This window comes from Crinia signifera, chromosome 1 (genome assembly GCF_055691185.1).
Source record: "Crinia signifera chromosome 1, ASM5569118v1, whole genome shotgun sequence".
In the NCBI taxonomy this organism is placed as follows: Eukaryota; Metazoa; Chordata; class Amphibia; order Anura; family Myobatrachidae; genus Crinia; species Crinia signifera.
In genome coordinates this window covers 467,057,106-467,081,815 of record NC_139217.1, presented here as the reverse complement: position 1 = coordinate 467,081,815, position 24,710 = coordinate 467,057,106, and the positions used below count along the sequence as shown (strand labels likewise).

The following is a 24,710-nucleotide window of genomic DNA, read 5'->3' as shown; positions in this document are numbered from 1 at the left end:
AGTGTCCCTGTCTGTAATATATATATATATATATATATATATATATATATATATATATATATATATATATATATATATATATATATATATATATATATATATATATATTTATATATTTATATATATATATTATCTGCGCACCAGCTAGGAGATCCGGTAATCTTGTAGTGCCGCTAATCCCTGATAACCAGACTGTGATGCCAGTTACCGTACAGTATAATGGTGTATGTTATCCCTGAGTTCTGTACGGTTACGGTATAAAGGATAGACAATGCCTAGGTCAACCACTAATGGTCGACAGTGACTAAGTCGGCACTGAAAAGGGTTGACATACCTTAGGTTGACATTGCCAAAATGTCGACACAAATCTATGGTCGACAGTCAAAAGGTCGACATGCGGTTTTCATGTTTTTTTATGTCTATATAATCGTACGCCGTCATGGACGCTGTATGTATGTACCGCGTCCCCTCGCATGACTTGCTTCACTCGCCATGCTTCAGGCACCGTGCCTCGCACCCATGACCTCAGCGCTGTGAGGCAGTAATGCTGACTATTACACCATCCGTACTGCTCCGTATTTATAACACATGGTGGGGATAGAACCCATGACCTCAGTGCTGTGAGGCAGTAATGCTAACCATTACACCATCCGTACTGCCCCGTATATATAACACATGGTGGGGATAGAACCCATGACCTCAGTGCTGTGAGGCAGTAATGCTAACCATTACACCATCCGTACTGCCCCGTATATATAACACATGGTGGGAATAGAACCCATTACCTCAGTGCTGTGAGGCAGTAATGCTAACCATTACACCATCCGTACTGCCCCGTATATATAACACATGGTGGGAATAGAACCCATGATCTCAGCGCTATAAGGCAGTAATGTAACCATTACACCGTCCGTACTGCCCCGTATATATAACACATGGTGGGGATAGAACCCATGACCTCAGTGCTGTGAGGCAGTAATGTAACCATTACACTGTCCGTACTGCCCCGTGTATATATAACACATGGTGGGGATAGAACCCATGACCTCAGTGCTGTGAGGCAGTAATGTAACCATTACACCGTCCGTACTGCCCCGTATATATAACACATGGTGGGGATAGAACCTATGACCTCAGTGCTGTGAGGCAGTAATGTAACCATTACACCGTCCGTACTGCCCCGTATATATAACACATGGTGGGGATAGAACCCATGACCTCAGCGCTGTGAGGCAGTAATGCTAACCATTACACCGTCCGTACTGCCCCATATATATAACACATGGTGGGGATAGAACACATGACCTCAGCGCTGTGAGGCAGTAATGCTAACCATTACACCGTCTGTACTGCCCCATATATATAACACATGGTGGGGATAGAACACATGACCTCAGCGATATGAGGCAGTAACGTTAACCATTACACCGTCTGTACTGCCCTGTATATATAACACATGGTGGGAATAGAACCCATGACCTCAGTGCTGTGAGGCAGTAATGCTAACCATTACACCGTCCGTACTGCCCCGTATATATAACACATGGTGGGAATAGAACCCATGACCTCAGTGCTGTGAGGCAGTAATGCTAACCATTACACCATCTGTACTGCCCCGTATATATAACACATGGTGGGTTCTATTCCCACCATGTGTTATATATGTCTGTAAATACCCTGTTTTGTTGTATCACTGTCCCCTATGTAAAGCGCAACGGAATATGCTGCGCTATATAAGAAACTGTTAATAATTAAATAATAAATATACGGGGCAGTAAGGATGGTGTAATGGTTAGCATTACTACCTCACAGCACTGAGGTCATAAGTTCTATCCCCACCATGTGTTATATATATACGGGGCAGTACGGATGGTGAAAAAGAAAATAGTCCTAGCATGAATGTGCGTGTACATGTGGTAGGGTACAAGTCCAGTCCTGATTGCTCATTTGCGAGTAGATAGCCAGTGCCAATATGTGAATGGACAAATATTCTCTGGAAAGCGCTGCGGAATATGTGTGCGCTACTCTATATAAATAACTGGTAATTAATAGGAATGTTGTTTTTTTCCCCCAAAAAATTCCTCTTACATTTTTATTTTGTCCACAATGTTAAAGGATTTATTTAATGTACCCCGAACCCCTCCTACAGTACATGTCCAGGAGTTCAGTGTGTATGAAGCTATTTTTCTTAGACTGAACCATAAATTCCCTAATTTCACAATAACTCTGTTTTCCTCCCACGAGGACTATTAGATATTTTTTTCCGTTTTCTTTATATTTCTGTGAACTCCGTCCGTTTCCTGCGCTTCGCCCTCTCCTCTGCCTGAGAAGCTGTAACTTCTGCAGAAGCGGTATTAGTGCGGCAGATTGGGGACAGGCCGCCGTCCTAAATACGTCCAACGCGTCCTCGCTGATTTATGTCATCAATAAATGCAGCCTTTGTTTTCATGGAATAGCAGCCTTTTATAAGGCCACTTCACCTTCACATTAAAGGGAAACCTAATTAAAGTCTCCTCTTTATAGCCTCAGGTTATCTGGAAAGATTTAATAGTACCGAGGGCAGAAGACGGTGGGTGGAGTGAAACCGCTTTATGACTGTTTTCATCTCACCCAAATGTTCCTTGGAAGTTGAAAGCCACTAACCCCTTAGTGGACTTGTACCTGCGGCATGGATTCGTCCCATGCCTTTCATTACAGAGAGTCTGGGTTATCAGACAGTTTATATAGTTATACTGTATTCTAAAGGCCCCCATACACTAGGGCGACTTGTCCTTAGGACAAGTCGCCCCCGACTTCCCCCTGAGCTTCCCCGGCTGCTCCCCGGGGGAGCTTGATTAGATTGGCACTTGATGTGCCATTTTTTACATGTGATAAATCGTCTCGATTCTCGATTTATCACATGTAAAAAACCCGGGGAGCAGGGGGGGGGGGGCTACAGAGCAGGGGGGGGCTGGGGACGCTGCGGGGGACACAGGCGGCATAAAGCCGGGCAGAGGGAGCCGGGAGCCGTCAGTGCTAGAAAAAAAAGCCTATACAATGAATGGGCAGCCTGTGATTGGCTGAGCGCTCTCTCAGCCAATTGCTGACTGGCTGAGAGAGCGCTCAGCCAATCACAGGCCGCCCATTCATTGTATGGGCTTTTTTTTTTTTTATTCAGTACTGGCAGCTCCCGGCTCCCCCTGCCCGGCTCTATGCCGCCTGTGTCCCCCGCAGCGTCCCCAGCCCCCCCTGCTCCCTCCACCGCCGCGCCACCCCACTAGGTCCCAAGTCGGGTGGTCGGACGTGCAGCAGGTCCGACCACCCGACGCAGATCCGATGCGCACGGGACCGCGCATCGGATCTGAGGGGACATCAAAACTAGCCAATTTTGGTCCGATTTCGGCCAGATCCGACTGATCTGGCCGAAATCGGACCAAAATCGGCTAGTGTATGGGGGCCTTAACTGTTGAGAACTTGACAATCAGTCCTACCCCACAAGCTCGCTGCCTAGGGGTCCTCCTTGAAATGTCTTTTGTTCCCCATATTTAATCTGTCTCAAAATCATGTTATATACATCTAAAAACATATCCAAATACCTTACACAAGACAATACAAAACTCTAATTCATCATCATCATCTCTCGCATTGATTATTGCAATAGTTTCCTTATTGGCCTTCCCCAGTACAGACTCCATCATGAATGCAGCTGTGAGGCTGATCTCCCTTAACCAGAAGTTCGTCATCTGCTGATCCGCTCTGCCAGTTACTTTATTGCCATAAACCAAACAACACCAACGAACCTCTCTTCTCTTATCTCACAATATTTCTCAGCCCGACCTCTCCGCTCCTCACATGATCTCCGTCTCCCATCCACATGCATTACTATTGCCCATTAACGTTTGCAGGACTTTCTTCGGGCTGCACCCACTTTGTTGAGTTCCCTCCCACACACTATTAGACTCTCCGCTAGTCTCCAAGTATTCCTCTGAAAAGTCAACTCTTCAGGCAGCTCATAAGATTTCAGTACTGCCCCCATAACCTTCATAGACCTTTCCTATCCAATCACATCCCCACTGTACAGTACACACATATCCTCTGTCCTATCCAATCACATCCCCACTGTACAGTCCACACATATCCTCTCCTATCCAATCACATCCCCACTGTACAGGCCACACATATCCTCTGTCCTATCCAATCACATCCCCACTGTACAGACCACACATATCCTCTCCTATCCAATCACATCCCCACTGTACAGTCCACACATATCCTCTCCTATCCAATCACATCCCCACTGTACAGTCCACACACATCCTCTTCTATCCAATCACATCCCCACTGTACAGACCACACACATCCTCTCCTATCCAATCACATCCCCACTGTACAAGACCACACATATCCTCTCCTATCCAATCACATCCCCACTGTGCAGGCCACACATATCCTATCCTATCCAATCACATCCCCACTGTACAGTCCACATATCCTCTGTCCTATCCAATCACATCCCCACTGTACAGACCACACATATCCTCTGTCCTATCCAATCACATCCCCACTGTACAGGCCACACATATCCTCTGTCCTATCCAATCACATCCCCACTGTACAGACCACACATATACTCTGTCCTATCCAATTACATCCCCACTGTACAGGCCACACATATCCTCTCCTATCCAATCACATCCCCACTGTACAGTCCACACATATCATCTGTCCTATCCAATCACATCCCCACTGTACAGGCCACACATATCCTCTTCTATCCAATCACATCCCACTCTACAGTCCACACATATCCTCTCCTATCCAATCACATCCCCACTGTACAGTCCACACACATCCTCTCCTATCCAATCACATCCCCACTGTACAGTACACATATTGTCTGTCCTATCCAATCACATCCCCACTGTACAGACCACACATATCCTCTCCTATCCAATCACATCCCCACTGTACAGACCACACATATCCTCTCCCATCCAATCACATCCCCACTGTACAGTCCAAACACATATCCTCTCCTATCCAATCACATCCCCACTGTACAGACCACACATATCCTCTCCTATCCAATCACATCCCCACTGTACAGACCACACATATCCTCTCCTATCCAATCACATCCCCACTGTACAGTCCAAACACATATCCTCTCCTATCCAATCACATCCCCACTGTACAGACCACACATATTCAACTATGTGGCCGTCAACTATGACATGGTCAATCTAGACACCTTCAGTCCGCTATACTAAAACCCTATCCCTGTGTATTATTGTCTACTGTATACCCTATAACTTATGAGCAGGCCTCTACAGAACTACAGTGAGGGCGTGCTGTGGGTGTGGCATCACACATTGCCACGGAACAGTCTCATACACCGCCACCTGAAGAAGTGTGCATCCGGTTGGTCGTAGCTGTGAAAACACAACCACTTATTTATATCCAGTAAACCCCTCTCCCTCCTTTTTTTTAAGTAAATAAAGCTGATACGTGTTCTGTTGGACGACTGGTAGATGTATGTATAAGTGTTGAAATAAAAAAGAAACAATATATAGGATGATGTAGGTCGACACAAGTCGAAAAAAAAAGGGAAAAACCTCATGTCAGCCTTTTGGTTGTTCTCTATCTTCTCTCGTGTTGTATCGGTAGAGGTAACGGCATAGGTATAGGCCAGGGCTACTGATTGGGTGACTGTCATGGCTGCCATGTCTGGCCTTGCGCTTAGCACTCTCAGATGGTTATTGAGGGTAGTCCGATGAGGTCTCCGGAGTGAGAAACCCACCATGTTCTAACTAGCTGTGCTGGCTGCGCAATCTCTGTACCCCACCAATGCATGTGTTGGTACTTGTTTCCTAGCACGGCCACAATCGCGGGCATTGTGTACCTTTAAGTTAAGGTACACGATGCCCGCGATGGACCCGATTTCCTTTGAAATCAGGTCCATTTTGCCGGCAAAGGCAAATTCGGGGGCATCGTGTCGGTCGCGTGCATTAACATGGCCCCCGACGCGATGCCCGCGATTTTGCCATAGGCTTCAGTGTTAAAGTATTTTTAACATTGAAATCGGGAGCATCGCGTCGGTCTTGTGCCATTATAATAACACAAGATGAGATGGACTTGATTAAGTCCATTTTACATAGGAAACAATGTGAAATGGGCCAATATGACCCATTTGACATTATATATGGCCCCCCGTCATGGGTTACGCAACCCCACGTCACCCCACGATTGATGCCAACCCGAAGCGTGGCAAGCGCAGCGAGCCCGCGTTTGGCGGCGGTACGCGTCCTCCTACCTTTTCATACCCCTACTATCCACGTCGGCGTGGAGTTGAGAATATAAAGTGTGGCGAGCCACCGAGCCCGAAGCGTGGCGAGGGGACGCGTATAACTTCACAGGTATACACGTCCCCACGCGGGGCTCGCCACGCTTCGGGCTCGGTGGCTCGCTGCGCTCGCCACACTTTATATTCTCAACTCCATGCCGACGTGGATAGTAAGGGTATGAAAAGGTCGGAGGACGCGCACCGCCGCCCCTCGCGGGCTCGCCATGCTTCGGGTTGGCGTCAGTCGTGGGGTGGCGTTGAGGGGGTAAAATTGGGGGTCTGGGGAATACTTTACATTGAATCCAATGTAAAATAGGGTCCCAGGGGCCCTATTAACATTGATTCAATGTAAAAATCAGGTCGATCGCGTCGGTCGCATCGCATGAGATTTGGTCGCATGCGATGCGACCGACGCGATTTTTCCGACACGATCACCCCGATGCAAATCGGTGTGGCCGTGCTAGGAAACAAGTACCCATGTGTTTTCTGAAAGCCTTGCTTGAGGGAGTTTTAGATTGTCACGTAAATATGGCAGTGTGCATTGATGACTTGCAGAGCAAACTGACATGTTCTATAGATAAGTACTGACTGTGTGTGGATGAGCTTTTGTAGTCCCATAATGTCATTATTACTCTCTTAAAGATTCTTGAGCCTTCTTTGCAGTTCAGTGTACATCTAGTTTAGCATGTTGTAAAATCCCCAGGAAAATGCATGGGGAGAGCCTGTAATAATGTAATACCAGGGTCCTACCTGCTCCCATTGTAGGCAACATGCCCATAGTCACCGCTCGTCACCGCCGACTTCAGCAAGTGTGTATTTACTTGCCAACACCGGCTCCAAGGCCAGTTCTGCCAATGCCGATGACGTGCTCGGTACACATTGACTAATGTATAACCAGCTTTAGGCATTATACTGGGCGTACCACTGGCATTAAACATTTTTTTTTTTAAGTCATGAGGCCGTGTCGGTAATCTCAGCAGAATAAAAAAATTTAAAAAATTAAATCTCAATTCTGCCAATCTAAATTTAGAGATTATTGCTATGAGTGCACTGGTTCTCGTTCCCGACACGTTTGGCTTTCGGCCCTGTTGGCGGCCATTTTGTCGTCTCACTATTCACTATCACTTCAGCCCACACAATGGCTGCCTCTGCTGTGACGGAGGATCATTATAGTGCAGCCCTTATGCAGAGGGGAGTGAGAGACTTTGCTGATGCCTGAGGCTTTTTCATTTTCACTTTTTACTTTGAAATCTCTATGACATGGGCACCATGTGACCAATAAGAGGGCAGGAAGCGAGCAGAGGAGATTGTGCTTTTCATACTGTGTTTGCCTTTAGTTAATAAACTTTCTTTAATGCAGGAGCCTGATATGGAACGTGTGGAGGAAGTAAGTATTGGTCACCGCATGCACACTGCATTGGGAGATACTGCGTGATGTGAAGGGAGTGCTGTAATGGATTTGTTAGCAGGTGGTTGTGCAGTGCCTTAAACTGTCTCACTAAGTATTCGTTACTTTACTTTGTGTCCAGTTTGCTCAGAAATAAAGATGTAACAGTTGGCTACAGACAGTGGAAGAAGCCATGTTGTTGTAGACCATTGTTCTGTAGCAGTTACAGTACCTGCACATAGAGGAAGCAGCCATGTTGTTGGGGACCAGTGTTCTGTAGCATTTGCCTACACACAGTGTAAGAAGTCATGTGGATTGGGACCAATGTTCTATAGCAGATACCTACAAACATGTTGTTGGGGAGTAATGTACTGTAGCATTAGTTAAGACATAGTGGAAGCAGCCATATTGCTGGGGACCAATGTTGTATAGTTATCTTCAGAGTGGAAGCAGCCATGTTACTGGAGACCAATGTTCTGTAGCAGTTGCTTACACACAGTGTAAGCAGCCATGTTGTTGGGGACCGGTATCATGTAAGGTACCTGCAGATAGTAGATGCATCCATGTTGGGGACCAATGTTCTGTAGCATTTGCCTACACACAGTGGAAGCAGCCATGTTGCTGGGGATTAATGTTCTATATCAGTTTTATACACACAGTGGAAACAGTCATATTGCTGGAGATTAATGCTCTATATCAGTTCTATACACACACATACACACACACAGTGAAAGCAGCCAAGTTTGTTGTGGACCAGTGCCCTGAAGCAGTGTCTACACACATTGGAAGCAGCAATGTTGCTGGATACCAATGTCCTGTAGCAGTAACCTACACCCAGTGGAAGCAGCCATGTTGCTGGATACCAATGTCCTGTAGCAGTAACCTACACACAGCGGAAGCAGCCATGTTGCTGGATACCAATGTCCTGTAGCAGTAACCTACACCCAGTGGAAGCAGCCATGTTGCTGGGGACCATTGTCCTGTAACGTTGCCAGAGACTAGTCTTATGTAGTAGTTAACTGCGGTACAGTAGATGCATCCATGCTGTTGGGGACCAATGTTCTGCAGCAGTTACCTCCACACAGCAGAAGCAGCCATGTTGCTGTGGACCAATGTTCTGTAGCTGTTCTGTACAGACAGTTAATGTCATCAAATAATTTGAGAATATTGTAATCCATATAGTTTTTTGGGTACTTATGTAGTATCTGGGCTGCCGATTTTGAAATCGGGTCCATCGCATGACATCGCATCGCATCGCATACAACCAAATCGCATGCGATGCGATGCGATGGACCCGATTTTTCCATAGGATTCAATGTTAAAATGGACTAAGTCCATTTTAACATGGAATTCAATGGGAAAAAGAGGTCCTTTTCATACCCCTACTATCCAAGTGGGCATGGAGTTGGATATAAACCTGTGGCGAGCGTAGCGAGCCACCGAGCCCGAAGCGTGGCGAGCGAACGCAGATTTCTTAAACAGTATTCTGCGGGGCTCGCTACGCTCGCCACAGGTTTATATCCAACTCCATGCCCACTTGGATAGTAGGGGTATGAAAAAGTCATATCTCACTCAATCTCACTTGCATCTGACACATTAATGACAACTGTAGTTAAAGATTAATTATATATTTGTGACAGAAAATAAAGAAATCCAACAAATTACTGTGACTTATTAAGCAATGTTAACGCATGGAGGATACGGCCAAATACATCATCGCCTGCTAGAGATTTGCGCCATACAAATTCTGTCATGTAGCTGGCCAGATTGCAGCGAGCTGTTCCGCGATGGCACTTGTTCCTCCACTTGACACAACCCCATAAGCGTTCTATGTTCTGGGTGTGTGCCCCACTTTCTGGATCTACAAAGTTGAAGCGGTGGTTCACCCTGGCATGAGTGTAGCCAGCCGCCTCCAAATCACTGGTTCGGTATGCTCGCCAGCAATCCGACATGACAGTGAATCCAGGTTCAATGTTTGCTTCAATAGCTGCCATCAGGGTTGCAGCATCTCTCTGGGCAACTGGCAGCATGAAGCATTGCCCAGTCTCTCTGCAGACACCGCCAAACACCCATTGCTGGGGAAGTAGTCGGCCCACATTGGCCTTGCGACGTACAAAAAGAGTCTCATCCACCTCGACCACTTTTCCTGGGCCTCCAATCCTGCGCTGCGGCTGAGCAAGAATATCCTGCTCACAGGCCTCACGCATAAACGCATTATATGCGACCACTGTCTTGATTGACAGATTCAGTTCCTTTTTGCAGAAGGTCACTGATGTCAACTCCTGGCTCCACAAATAGATGAATCGAACAATTGTCACAAAAGGGAGCCGGCACCCAGGACTAAACAGCGCAGAACGGACACTTTTTTTCTTGCCACAAGCCTTTATATAACACCGCCACTTTTGGTCAGTCATGTTCAGGCGCATGGGATGCCCGTTGTCGCAGGTGGCTGTGGTGGGCAGAAGGCCATGTTGCTGCAAGAAAAGAACAGCAGCTTCCTCAGTCTGCGGCAATGTAAAGAGCTTTGCCGACGACGCAGCTGCTGACATGGAAGCTGTAGCCATATCTGTATCCAAATCTCCTCCAAAATCACCTCTCTCAAACCAACAGTTTCTCCTCTCAAACACCCTCAGATTCTACTCCTTCCTAACCTCCTAAAATACCCTTTCTCCCAATTTTTGGCACCTGTGCCAAAGCCTAAATTAAAAATTAGGTGCAATAGGTGAAAAATCGGGTCCATCGGATCGCATCGCATCGCATCGCATCGCATGCGATTTGGTTGTATGCGATGCGATGCGATATCGCATCGCATCGCATCTGATTGTATGCCTTAACTTAAGGCATACAATCCAAAAATCGGCAGCCCAGATACTACATAAGTACCGTTTTTGTTTTGTGGAAGAGGATTCTGCATTTTTACAAGTCAATTCTGAGCATGCATCTAACACCTTGATTGTGTGTGTGTTGGTGTGTGCTTTGTGTGTTTGCAGGTGTGGAGTGGCGTGATAATTACTACTCTGTAGTGTTCAGTGCTGAGCGCTGCCCAGTTTGCATGCGATCTAACGCTTACTGAATGTTAGATGGCAGATACGGCTTTGTGTACCGCTGGCACTGTATATGTGTATTGGGAACACTGCGCTCAAACCGGGCCTTATGCTGACTGGCACGCTGTGACCACATGCACATCATTGAGCGATTATTTGCAACACCACATGTGCAGAGGGCTCTGAGCTCCTATACGGCGCATGGGTTACAGGGTGCAGCAAAAGTGGTATCTTGCTCCTTTCCCATTCGGGGAGACTGATATACCAAAGTGAAGGAATTCCCAGCAGCAGCAATTGAGATACGGTATGCTTGAATATGAATTGGGGCATGACTTGGGTGGGGGGGGGGGGTCTATGATAAATGTTTCTCCTACGCTTTCAAACGTTGGACCGGTTTAGTTGAAATGTTTCTGTTTTTAATGTGAATTTTAAATTTTATTTTTTAAATATCTTTATGCCCCAGACCAGCTCCATTTTACTTTCAGACGCCCTATTTTAGTCTAGTGCACATTATGAAATGATCTTTGTCGCTCGGCAGTAATGCACAGATTACAAATGCTATAATGCAGTGGTTCTTAACCTCGGTCCTCAAGTACCCCCAACATGTTTCTTTTTCAAGTCACCCAGCAGGTGCACTCACTACTCCCTGACAAATATTAGAAGATCCACAGGTGGTGCTTATTATATCACTTGTGATTTTATGTGGAGACCTGGAAAACGTGCACTGTTGGGGGTACTTGAGGACCGAGATTGAGAATCACTGCCATAGTGAATCTGAGCTAAAGTGTATGTGAATGTATGTAATTGTCCTGTGTGCCGCGCAGACAATCGCCCTTATTATCTTTTTATCAGACACTAACCTGCATAGTTTCCTTTTCCTCAGTACACACTACCATATTTCTTTAAGAGTCTGTCCAACATCCCAAGCCACTGATTTTTAGATTTCCCCGCAAATGGGTGATTAGAGCAATGAGGGGTAGATTTATTAAGCTCGGTGAAGTGATAAAGTGTCTGGTTTTCATCACCGGCCAATCGGCTTCTACCTGTTATTTTTCAGACCAATCCTGTAACTTCACAGTTAGGAGCTGATTGGCCGGTGATAAAAACCAGACACTTTATCACTTCACCGAGCTTAATAAATCTGCCCCTGAGTTCCTGTTATCTTCCTTTACTAATTGCGGTCTCCTGTCCATTATGGCTTATAGGTCTGGTGTAACTTTGTATATATTACTCTTAGCTTACCTGCAAATGCATTTATATGACCATTGTACCTAGTGTAGCCAATACTGTGTTCCCTAATCTGTCGGTTATTTGCATTGTACAGAACAAGCACATTGACAGCGCTTCACCTGCAACGTATTGTCTGTTACTGTTTTTCCTTTGTGCTGCAGCACATAAGTGTCATCTAACTGGCTGAGTGTCATCCGTATCCGCTGTGCTCGGTTGTAATGACGTGCCATTATGCAGCTTCTAACTTCTGCGCACTCTGCATTACAGCTGACCAAGGCTCACCGGCAAGGTCACATGGTGAAAGTGGATTGGCTGGACAGACTGACCTTCCGAGAGATCGAGATGATCAATGAGGTAAGTGTCCAGACACGGCCATCACCTTATCTGTGTAACAGGACTGGTGTAGACGTCCTTCCGTCACGCCCCTGACTTATAATAAACTCCTCTGTCCACTGGGTGAGATCAGTAAAAAGCCGCTTTTTAAGTCCATTCAGATCGGCCGGATATTGGGTTGAAGTAGGTGACATTTAGTCGTCACTGAGTTAAACAATGGATGGATTCTGGCTGACGCTGTATCACTAGTTAGAATGAGGACAAACTGCAGTACTCTCATTTCAGGTAAAACTGTGGGGCAGATCTACTAAGCTGGAGAGTATTAACGTAGACGTCGATAAAGAACCAGCCAATCGGCTCCTAACTGTCACTTCACAGGCTGTTTGAAAAATGACAGGTGGTAATTGGATGGAATTTTATCTCCCTCCACTTCATCACTCTCTTAAGAACCCCATACACTATGCGATATGGGAACGAATTCAACCGATTCGGATGAATCGGGCAGTGAAATCGGCCCAAATCGCACTTGTAGACATCCCCTCTGATCCGATGCGCGGTCCCGTGCGCATCGGATTGGGGTCGGGAGGTCGGACGGGCTGCACATAAGATTTGCCGGTACTTATGTATTATCTGGGCTCCCATGTTAAATGCACCCCATTTTTTCATACCCCTACTATCCAACTACGCATGGAGTTGATTTTATATAGTGTGGCGAGCGCAGCGAGCCACCGTGCCGGAAGCGTGGCGAGCGCAGCGAGCCCCGCGAGGGGACGCGGTCTCATAAGAAAAACGGGAGCCCAGATATTACATAAGTACCGATTTGCCAAATCTTATGTGCAGCCCAGCCAGGGAGCCATGCAGGGGGACAGCAGCGTGCGGGGGATGCCCGCTATAGAGAGCCAAGCAGGGGGAGGCTGCATATGGCGCCGGGCTGGAGGAAGCTGTGTTGCGGTGGGGTGACAGCGGGAGGCGAGCAGGGAAAACTTGATGACATGACGCTGGCTGCCGGGCAGCGCCGCAGCGGTGGGAGCCGGGAGAAACAGATAACTTAAAAAAAAATAAACACCCATAGAGATGACTAGCAAGCCATTGATTGGCTGAGACCTCTCTCAGCCAATCAACAATTGGCTGTCACCCCACCGCAACACAGCTTCCTCCTGCCCGGCGCCATATGTAGCCTCTCCCTGCTCGGCTCTCAATTAGCCGGCATCCTGCTGCTGTCCCCCGCACGACTCCCTCCTCCTGCAGCTCCCCGGGGACTGCATATGATAAATCCATGCGATTTATCATATGCAAACCTTGGCACATCAAGTGCCTAATAGTGTGTCCCCCTCCCGGGGAGCTGCAGGGGAAATCAGGTCCGACTTGTCCCTAGGACAAGTCGGACTAATGTATGGGGGCCTTTAGACTTAGTACATCTACTCCCTTATGTTACTGTGGGGACTGAAGTGGTTGGTTTGTCAGTAAAATCTCATCATTCGCTTTACATATGGAAGCATCTAACTGCATGGAGCTTGCCACTATCCCGCAGCACTGGGCAGATGACCGAACCTGTAATACCAGTGGTCAGATATGTACAGAAAAAGTCCAGTACTGCCACCAATGTCTCCTGCTATATATCCAACACATGTGTCCGTGTCACAACAGACCTTTCTCCCACATTTACTATGTTGTCGGTCTTTCACAGATCTGGGAACTACTGTAATATGGGGTAGGCTAAGATTGGGCTTCCCATACCATATCTGTTTGAGGAATTTAGGTCAAATGTTTCTCGACATAAGTCCTCAAGTACCCCCAACCGTGCACATTTTCCAAGTCACCCAGCAGGTGCACAGGTGCACTCATTACTCACTGACACATTTTAAAAGCTCATTATTTCACCTGTTATTCTTTGTGGAGACCTGGAAAACGTGCACTGTTGAGGACCGAGGTTGAGAGCCACTGCTCTAGGGCGAGGGAGGCATTATTTGTCTGTGTATACTTCAGAAAATCCCTCAAAGTCCTTTTTTGATGGCCACATTCCCGGATGCCCTGAGCGCACTAATATGATGACACCTCTTCACCCATGGGGATGCTCACGCTGGCTGCAACAGATCCAACATTGAGGCCAGGAACTATCCGTAATACCCATGGAGACCCTGGCCCGGGCACACCCCAGCCCTGGCACCTTCATTCTGGGAAACATTGCCCGTCGCTGCCACTCCCCACCCACTACTGGCAGCAGACTGTCAGTAATTAATGTCGCAGTACTGGTTTGATGCATGCGTCACACTACCATCGTTGGGATCTAAATCAGGCACATGGGGCCTTATTCAGATCTGAGCTCAGTACAAATTTGTTCGGAAAATGGGCAAAACCATGTGCACTGCAGGTGGGGCAGATGTAACCTGTGCTGAGAGAGTTAGATTTGGCTGGGGTGTGTTGAAACTGAAATCTAAATAGCAGTGTAAAAATATTGCAACCAGTATTTACCCTGCACATAAACAAAATAACTCGCATAAATCTAACTCTCTATGCACATGTTACATCTGCCCCATCTGCAGTGCAGCATGGGTTTTGCCCATTTTCAGAACAAATTTTTACTGCGATCAGATCTGAATAAGGGCCATGGTCCGGAGCATGTTCATTTTGAGATCATTTCAGGTCAGCTGATACATTTAATTTTGATTGTTTTTATAAAGCGCAGACTGTTCTTCCGTATTTCATGCATAGTGTTTGCAGCATTCGTTATTCATACTTCTTTCAAGTATTCTCTTATTTGCCCTTTAATTCCGTGTCCACGTAATGAGCCGCAGGCAGTGTTCCTGCTTCCCCCGTCGGATGGCTCTGAAGTCCAGGCAGGATGCTGTACAATATTTATCTGTAGATGAAAGCGCACACACTGATATTTGCACAGCCGCGTAGAAGCTAATCTAGTTTTCTCTGAACCCATCTCTATAAAGGCCAGGCTCCGAGATGGTCATAGATGGTATTACATTGGGACTTCTCATTGCACCCAGAAGGTGACCTCACAGAGGCTGGTGGTGCTCCGCTACCTGATTACGTCAGGTACTGTTGACATTTTTTTGGGCGGCACATGAGGGTCATTATTGGAGTCGGAGTAGTAGCAGGAGAGTTTTCTACGTGTAACAAACTTTTCTGTTGCTAAATAATTCTGCATCTGGTGTTTTATACACCCACTAAGGGCCCAATTCAGACCAGCTCGCTTCACAGCCATATTCGCCGAATGCATGCCACTCCCCCAATGAGCAAATCGCCTCACTACCATGCAAGCGGATTTGTGCACTTACAGATCCGAGCGCATGCAGCCGTAGGAAGGAAGAATCATTCGATGGCTGGGAGAATGAATTCGGATCTCAGTGTACAGTTCTAAATTGCCCCATAATTATATACAAAAAAAAAACTTTTTCACTATGTTTAAAATATTTGTTCCTGTGATGGCGGCAGCCAAGACCTGTCTGACGTCTCCCACTCTGCGCCGCCCTTGTCCGGTCTGCACTCACATTGTACACGGACAAGGACCTTACCCCCTTCTCCTGTTCTGGTAGCGTTGCCTCCGCTCCTGTTAATTAAGCACTTTTATTACTGTGTAAGTTTTATTAGCCCAGAATTTTAAATACTACGTTATTAAATCTTTACTGGAACGTCTTGATAATGATCTGTACAACAGTAAATGTCACCGACTGAATGTGTGAGGAAAGGTCACAGAAAAAGTTACTGTGCGAGCTTTTCTGGAGGTATTCAACATGTGGCCCGCTAGCTGCTGTGGAACTACACCTACCAGCATGCCCTGCCACAGTTTGGCTATTGGGAGGTCTTAACCAATAAGTGTTGCATGTCAATCCACTCATTCTCATGAACCAGAGCACTCTCGGGCTGGAATGACGTCCCGGTGTGCTGACATCCTGGTGTGCTGAGAAGGTATGTTTGACGCAACTGCAACAATAGTAAATGAGGCCGCGTCAGTGTTTAGTTGAGTGTAAGCTCTCCAGTTATTTCAAGTATATTTTTGGTACTATAAATCACCTGCTTTATATAGAGTTCATTCTAGCAACCTGCATCTGTCAAAACCACTGCAGGTCCTCTTTCCTGCCTTGGGGTGTTGCTCTGTGCTGTGGTGCTACTAGTACAGTGTGGTCTGTATTTCAGCACTGACATGCAGACCAGACACGTGCTAGCCGCATCCCAGTAGAGAACACCACTCCAGGCAGGAAGAGGAACTACACATGTTTTGAAAGAAGCAGGGTAGAATGAATACTGATATACGAATGTCTAATAGTCATCTTTTGTTACGTTCTCATTGAAGCACTGTGTAATATGTTAACACATAATACAATAATACAAGTTATGATATGATATATTATATTGTTATAGCAGAACTATTGCTTTTTGGTGTTGGTTTGGTTCCAGCAGTCCGTTATATTTAGCGGTTCATGGCCCACGGTGGTGTCACCCGATGCAGCTCATATGCTCATGGACTGATCCCTTTTCTTATTACAGAGCGAGAAACGCAGCTCCAACTTCATGTACCTGATGGTGGAGTTCCCGTGTGTAAAGAGCGATGAGAAGGAGTACGGGATCGTCTACTACGAGAAGGTACCACACTCCATTTGTATAAGGCAATGCTGTTTAAAGTCCCTTTTGCTCTTGGTGTAATCAATAGTGAACTATGTTTGTTGTAGGATACATAGAGATGACCGGCAGTTAGGATGCCACCGGGTCAGAATACTGACGCCGGCATCCTGATGGTAGGAATCCCATCAGATGAAGATATTTACCCTCCCACCCCATTACCTAAACCCACCCCCCAGTCCTGCAGCCTAAGCGTAATGCCCCCTAACCTAACCACCCTGCTCCACAGCCTAACCGTAAACTCCCATTTTGATGGCTAAACCGGGGATCTGGTCCCCGCCCCAGATCCTAACCGTAATCCCCCTCCTGTGCCTAAACCTAACTTTCCTGCCCTGCAGCCAACTGCCCCCCCCCCCCCCCATTTTCTTGGTGCCTAAACCTACTAAACTAACCCCCCCCCCCCCCCCCGCCACCTTCCACAGCTTAACCTTTCCCTATGCATAGCCTAACCCTAAATCCCCCCCATTAGTGCCTAAACCTAACTCTCCGACCCCTGGTCGCCCCCTCTCTGCATACTTACCTATTGGGATGACCCTTTTGAGAAAAAAAATCTGCGCCAATTTTCTGAAGACCGGATGCCAGCATTGTTATATTGAATGCCGGCATCCTGACCGTCTGGATGTTAACCGCCTGCCGTTTTTCTCTTCTAAGAAGTTCTAAGAAGATAACATGACACATGTTGAATACGGGCTTTAAATAGATATTTTTGTTTTAACACAGTTTAGTTTTTTCTACTTTGAGTAAATGACATGGAGTTACCTATAGATATAATTACTGAAAAATGAAACAACACACTTTAAATAAAAGCTATGTGGACACAGGCGGTCGGGCTGCTGTATGGGCCGCAGGACAGTACATCACATGGCAGCGTAGGTAACGCAGTCAGTAACTGGTCTCGTGCCCGTGTTTTATCCCCCGATATACAGAGTGATTTCTCACTGCGCTGTATTCAGCTTCTGACACGTTCCCCAGAGACACCAGTGTGAGCGGATTACAGAGAGAATCCGGCACTAGACTGCGGCAATTAACCTTGGCCGACCTTTTCCAGTCGGAAAACATATTTGATCGTTTATCAAGGTGAAGCATTAAACGCCGGGTAATGAGCCTGTCATGTTATTCCACACGTGTGTACAACAAATTGTCCTGCTATGTGTTACTGTGCGAGTGGGATATCTGCATACAAAGGGCCCGATTCTGTGTCATACGCTATGACGGCGTCTAACACAGCTGAGCGAATTTTAGCAGCGATGCTCTAAGGCGAAGACTGGGCGGAGGTGTTAATACAGAGATGGACATATGGGTGTTTTGTGTAAATGTCGCAGGTGCGTAAATAGATGATTATTGGCTTACACAGAAGGCCAGCACTGCACCTACTGTAAGACTGACACATGTTTGGATGGTGCGACCAATGGTTCCAAGTACTACAGCAGGTTACGACTGTAGGCTTCTCAGCCCTAGAACATTTATATGCACATTTACTCAGAGCTGATCACTGCTGCGCAAGTCCGTAAGGTGATCGATTATCGAAAAACTGCGCATTTGTATGTGTCAGCACACGCAAAGTGTGAGGCCAAACAATGACAAAAATCAGTGATTAATCTATGTGCAGTCCCCTCGCAATGTGACTGACAGGAAGCTGACATTCATAAATACTGTACATCCATTTATAAACTAGAATAAGTCCAAATGTTTCCATGTTTTGTGTGTAAAGCTCTACACCCTAAACAATGGGGCCACAAGCCGATATAGGGAACCTTTTCGGCGGACATCACCGGAGCCCACTAAACTTGCAGGCTATATCGCCAAATTGACCTGCATTTTCGGAAGACATCAATCATCGTTAACGACACACGGGAGCACGCGTCGTTAATGATATTGAGTGTATTGTGAAGAATATTGCTCAGAATGTCCTTTCTGAGCGATATTGTCACAATATTGCCCTGTGTGTATGGAGCTGTTACAAGAAATGTTCAGTCTAGCGTTACATCCTGCACAGTGCCTTCAGCCCCGGGGAGAACCTGTATGTCCGGATACCATTCCTCTGTGCCCCCACTGGGTCAATATTTGACTAATTTAGCTGTTTCCTAGTAATATGTTTCTGACCCATTTCCTGTCTCTGCAAATAATCTAGCGCCTGTCAGCGGGGTGACGCCTCGCGCGTTCAGTAATGGCTGAAAGATCACCTGTCCAATCAGCAGGAGGGAATCGCAGCCGTGCCCTTGTCACCTGTCTGTGATGACGGATACCGCACCAGGAGATTACTTGTCATTCATGGCTAGATAAATGTCCCCGCAGCGCACAGCTGTAAGCGTGCCTACTTATCGCTCTAGGATCGCCTGTCCGCTGACCCATTATCCAGTAGGAAGGAACGCAGAAATCATCAATATATTTTTTTCTTATTTAATGGAATAATAGGTGCGTTTGCATTTTGGTGTAATGTGTATGGTTTTGATGTGCGCCTCCATGCACCTCGCTGTCATGAGAGCACCGCCTTAAAATGCGATTGATTTGGTCTGATGCGATCCCGTGAGATTAGTTAAAAAAAAAAAAAAAACCTGCATATGGTGTATTGCCTGCAGTTCTGCATCCCAGGAACTTCCCGGGCGATTCAAGGGGGGATCGTGTGCTACTTCTCCCCTCAGAGAAGTGGTATATGGCCGTTGTATCGACACATATTAGGTCGACCATTAAAGGTTCACATGGCTTAGAACGACACAGGAAATAGGTCAACATGCTTAACATCGACTTGGATGGAAGGTCAACACAAGCATTAAGTCAACAGTCAAAAGGTCGACATGGGTGTTTTCAATTTTTTCTATAGCCAACATGTGCCGACAGACGGTGATTTATGCATTACCGTCTACTAGGGCGCAGCGAGCCATACGAGGGGACGCGGTGCTCTCATATGGTGTCCATGTCGACTTTTTTGACTGTCGACCTATACCCCGTTGACCGTCCATCCATGTCGACCTATTTTCTTTGTCGACCTAAGCCACGTCGGCCTTTAGTGTGGACAACACAATGTATGTTGACCTGATATTGGTCAACCCAATGACCCATCCCCGGAGAAGTTTCTCTCGTGTATTGGCACCGTAAGTGAGATCGGAATGTTCTGTAAGCGGGAATATGCAAATGAGTCTGCTCTAATACTAGGGAATAGGTCGACATGCACATGATCGACACTAGCAAAAAGTCGACTACACGAAAAGGTTGGCATGAGTTTGACTTTTTCATTCTTTACCATGTACTTGGACTCTGATGAGGAACAGTGTAGTGTAGCTGTAACAGTAAGACATCATCTCATACCTACTATTCACTGCTAGACCTTAGGCTAGAGACGGCAAGTATGGTCTACACACCTACATATACTGTACAATGGAGGTCACCATTTTATTGTAGCTCATTAGGAGCTTATATCTAGGACATACACATTTGTTTTATGATGGCTATATATCTTTGAGACTGAGCAATTTTCTGGCAACACTGCTCTAATCCCAGTGTAAGAGTCCTGCAAAAAAAGAACTAATTCTTCTATGTATACTTATTACACCATCTGTGGGTCACGTATTATGGCAGGGTGGGGTCTCATTACACTTCTCAGCTTTCACAGTTTCTAGGGCTGGGTACAAGCTTGCCGATATGTCGTTCATACAGCCGGTGAACAATATTATTTACTGGACCACCAGGCTGTGTGTTCAGTTGTTAACAGACAGATGTCTCCATATACATCTCTCCTCTGCGCGGTACAAGTCACGTTACATGTCACGTGTGACTCTAGTGTTGAGTGTCTTTGCATACAACGTTCTCAGTTACAATGCACCTTATTCACAAAACTGTGTGAATAAATAAACAAGCAGCTTCTGCTGATTAAAGTGATATGTGGTGTGCCTATTTCCTGTGTGTCACCGCAGCTGTATCTGCATACAAAATGCTACGTTCCAGTGTTTTCCTTGAAAACGGCCACTGACACTGTAATATTTTATTTACTATGCAGTCACAGTCCCACACATAATATAGGCATGCTGTATATCCTTTTAATCAGCAGTAGGGGCTTGTGTGTCCTATTTAATGTTTTGTGAATAAGACAAACAGAAAAAGTTGCATGTAAAGACGTCCAGCGCTATGATAAAGGCTGTTTAACATCCCAGGAGACTAGATGCGCGTGCACACATCAGTAATTCACAGATCTATCAGTTCAGGCGTACGCCAAACCTGACCGGTCCCCGTGCGAACATACAGTCCATGCAAACTGACCAGAACAACACCCCACCCCCCCGCCCCCATGGTGAGTGTAGAAAGAGAACACATGTAAGTTTTGTGTGAACTGTGCACAGAATATGGTAAGTGTGTAGAATAACACATGGATGCTATGTTCTGGATGATATCTGTTTTCAGGGAACAGTTAAAGGTTTGGAGGCTGGAGGAAAGTCTCTGTGCTAATTAGGGAATAGTATCTCCCAATCTGCAGTAACGAGCAGCCGAGCGCACAGCTAAATCAGTGCTGCATATGAATGATAACACCCAGGTCATAATGCCTTTTATTTGTCATGTTATTAATGCGGAATTGCATTTTAATGCCATGCTCCGTTGGGAGAAGTAATTGGAAGTAGGTGTGAGCCAGCACGCTCAGGCAGCGAGAGGAACCAGATAGATTTCAGGAGGCGTTTAAGCAGCTCTGTGGCCTAAACCAAGTTCTGGCAGCTTCTGTGGGAGTATAACCCCCATTATGTCCTGACAGAAAGGCTGGGAGTTGCCAGATGTAGGTTGTCAAACCGCAGCAGCCCTGCTCCAGCGGAGCTTGCAATGTATATTCCCTACCACATATACACGTGCACACAGACATATTGTCCCATATTGTTGGGAACCAATATATTTATGGATTATTGGGAGTTATGGAGTACCTGCAGTTCTAGTTGACTTGGACGGCCACCGAGTGTTCTTAGCCCCGCCTACCGTATGGATCGCTCACACCATCCGAATGCGGTAAGACGCCAAGCGAACGGACCGCGAGTGGATGTTTCATGTGAACACCTCCTCCATCTGTGGGAACCTCCCCCATCCTCCGATGGTCACCGACCATCGGATGCTGGACCGAGCGGTCAGACAGCTCCGAGTGCTCCAGACCACTCTGACATTTCTCAGTGCAAAAGCAGTGATATGGGCGGGCAGCTGGCATCCGGCTATGTCAGCTGTCCGCCCCCCCCCCACCCGTGCGTCACGGCCGCATTACTATACGTACGCCCAATGTTTTCATGAAAACGCCCATGAAAGGCGGGGCTTACGCATATGGTAATGAGCCCAAACAGCCCTTCACGCCCCTCTCCACCCCCTGCTCGGATTGTTCCGACTGATCGTTTTCTGTATGGAATTCACGCCGTATTTGGACGTGCGTGGCATTCGCACATGCGCAGAAACGCCACTGCACATGCGCAAACACAATACATCGGCCGTCCGACCGCACACGCAGCCGTCCCACTCAATCAGAATAAGGCCCATAGTACAAACTAGACAAAATTAGGGCCAAGGTTGGAATCGAACCCATGACGTCAGTGCTGTGAGGCAGTAATGCTAACGATTACACCATAAAATTCTGCCCCATTATGTCAACACTGATGAAATGTCGACCTGATTAGAATGACGTCAAAACAGTCCCGTGGCCCAGCGATCCCTTAGCTGCTAGTGCGTCTGTCTGTGCATGTCCAGCGGTCAGGTGATGCCCTCACTAATCCCCAACTCCCGCATTCTAACACCAATGTCGGCATCCTGCAGAATGCTGACATATTACACCTGTTAAGAATTTTCAGGTGTTGACACATCACCTATGTTGCCATCTTAACTGTCAACATTGTGTTGACATTCTTGCTGTTGACTGTGATTATTGACGTAACTGCTTCCCCTCTGTCAGTAATGTATCGTTGTATTGGGATAAAAGCATTGTAAGTAATTTATATTATTAATTATAGGATGCAGCCTTATGTACATGTTACATGTAAAAAAAGAAGCTTAAATCTTTTATAAGTTATTGTTTAACCCTTTGAATGCCAAGTGGATTTGTCAAAATTGGTGTGAAAATTGCCAAGCAAACATTTTTATTCCTCATAATGACCGGTAATGTTACCTTATATAGGAAATAACATCTTGTTTTACACAACATTTTTTTATTTGAATTTATATAACAAATGTGAGCGACACTGACATTGTTAGCAGATATTTTGCGCACTCAAAGGGATAAAAATGTAAAATCTGTGTCTCTTTAATTGTAAGGGAACCCCCCCACCATGGCCATTGCAGCGTGCCTCTGGGACGGCTCCCGTGTTTCGGAGCTCATTTCTGGCTATACTCAGACAGGACACGAGGACGTCTGACCTGCGCTGCGCTGCTTCCACCTTATCTCTGAGCCGCAGCATAGAAACCAGGCCCCAAGTCACTGAGGCGATGCCAGGTCCAGCGTATCACACAATGCAGCAATCTGCAGGCGTTTGTAAAGCTGCTTTCTCAGTAATTGTTATTCATGTGTAAAAAATCAAATCGCTTTTGGCTTTCATGTCTGTGCCCCTTGAATTCCTATTACACCCCTGGAAAGCAATATACCTGCAGTCTCCCCTCGCAATCCACTGTCTGCAGTGAAAATTGAAGTGACCCAGAAATTCAGGACCATCACTGTTCCATTGCTGATGTTTGCCTGGAATCGCTCCTGTGTCTTATCATACAAAGACCTAATGCATTCATAGGAGTACGTTCTATATATTACAGGCTTCTGCTTTGTGTCTGCAAACCTGTAATCCCATTATCATTCCCTGCCTTCCGCTTACGCCACACGATGACAGCTCTACGTTCCCTTCCCAGGGCTTACTGTATGATCGGAATATTCAGTTATCACTTGCTTCTATAACATAACAATGCTGAGAAGGGAACCTAGAAGAGGGGAGGGAAGGGGGAAGGGGGTGGTGCCCCAGTCTTGGGACGGAAACCAGTTTGGCTGATTCCAGGAGATGTTAGCAGGAGCCAAGTTTGAATGATCACAGAGCAAGTAGGTCAAATGTTTGGCTCACTACTCCTCACCTCTATGAGGTGAAGTACTGCCAGTAACCACTAGAGGCCATGCGACAGACCCAATTACGCCTTTGTGTGCTAAAAGATAACAGAAAGTGAAAGCAATTTTGGTACTTGTTTCCTAGCAGGGCGCCCATCGCGGGCATCGCATGTACATCGCATGCCATTATAATGACATGCGATGCGACCGACGCGATTACCGCGATTTTACATAGGGAACAATGTTAAATGTCCCAATTGACCCGATTTCACATAGGGAACAATGTTAAATGTCCCAATTGACCCGATTTCACATAGTGAACAATGTTAAATGGCCCCCCCCCCAATTGTTAACGCCACCCCACGATCAACGTCAACCCGAAGCGTGCCCACGAGGGGCGGCGGTACGCGTCCTCCAACCTTTTCATACCCCCACTATCCACGTCGGCATGGAGTTGAGAATAGAAAGTGTGGCGAGCGCAGCGAGCCACTGAGCCCGAAGCGTGGCGAGCGCACACGGATTACTTAACATGTATGTTAAGTAATCCGTGTCCCCTCGCGGGGGCTCGCCACGCTTCGGGCTCGGTGGCTCGCTGCGCGCGCCACACTTTCTATTCTCAACTCCATGCCGACGTGGATAGTGGGGGTATGAAAAGGTTGGAGGACGCGTACCGCCGCCCCTCGTGGGCACGCTTCGGGTTGACGTTGATCGTGGGGTGGCGTTAACAAT

The 24,710-nt window shown here is 46.7% G+C and overlaps 1 protein-coding gene across 1 annotated transcript in view; it reads left to right on the top strand.

The window, feature by feature from the left end:
• PIK3C3 (phosphatidylinositol 3-kinase catalytic subunit type 3) overlaps positions 1-24,710 on the top strand; it is a 156,039-nt gene that overhangs the window by 10,032 nt on the left and 121,297 nt on the right. The window contains exons 5-6 of the mRNA XM_083155365.1: positions 12,251-12,337; positions 16,817-16,912. Coding sequence (XP_083011491.1) covers positions 12,251-12,337; positions 16,817-16,912 — 183 coding nt within the window. The remainder of the gene's footprint in view (positions 1-12,250; positions 12,338-16,816; positions 16,913-24,710) is intronic.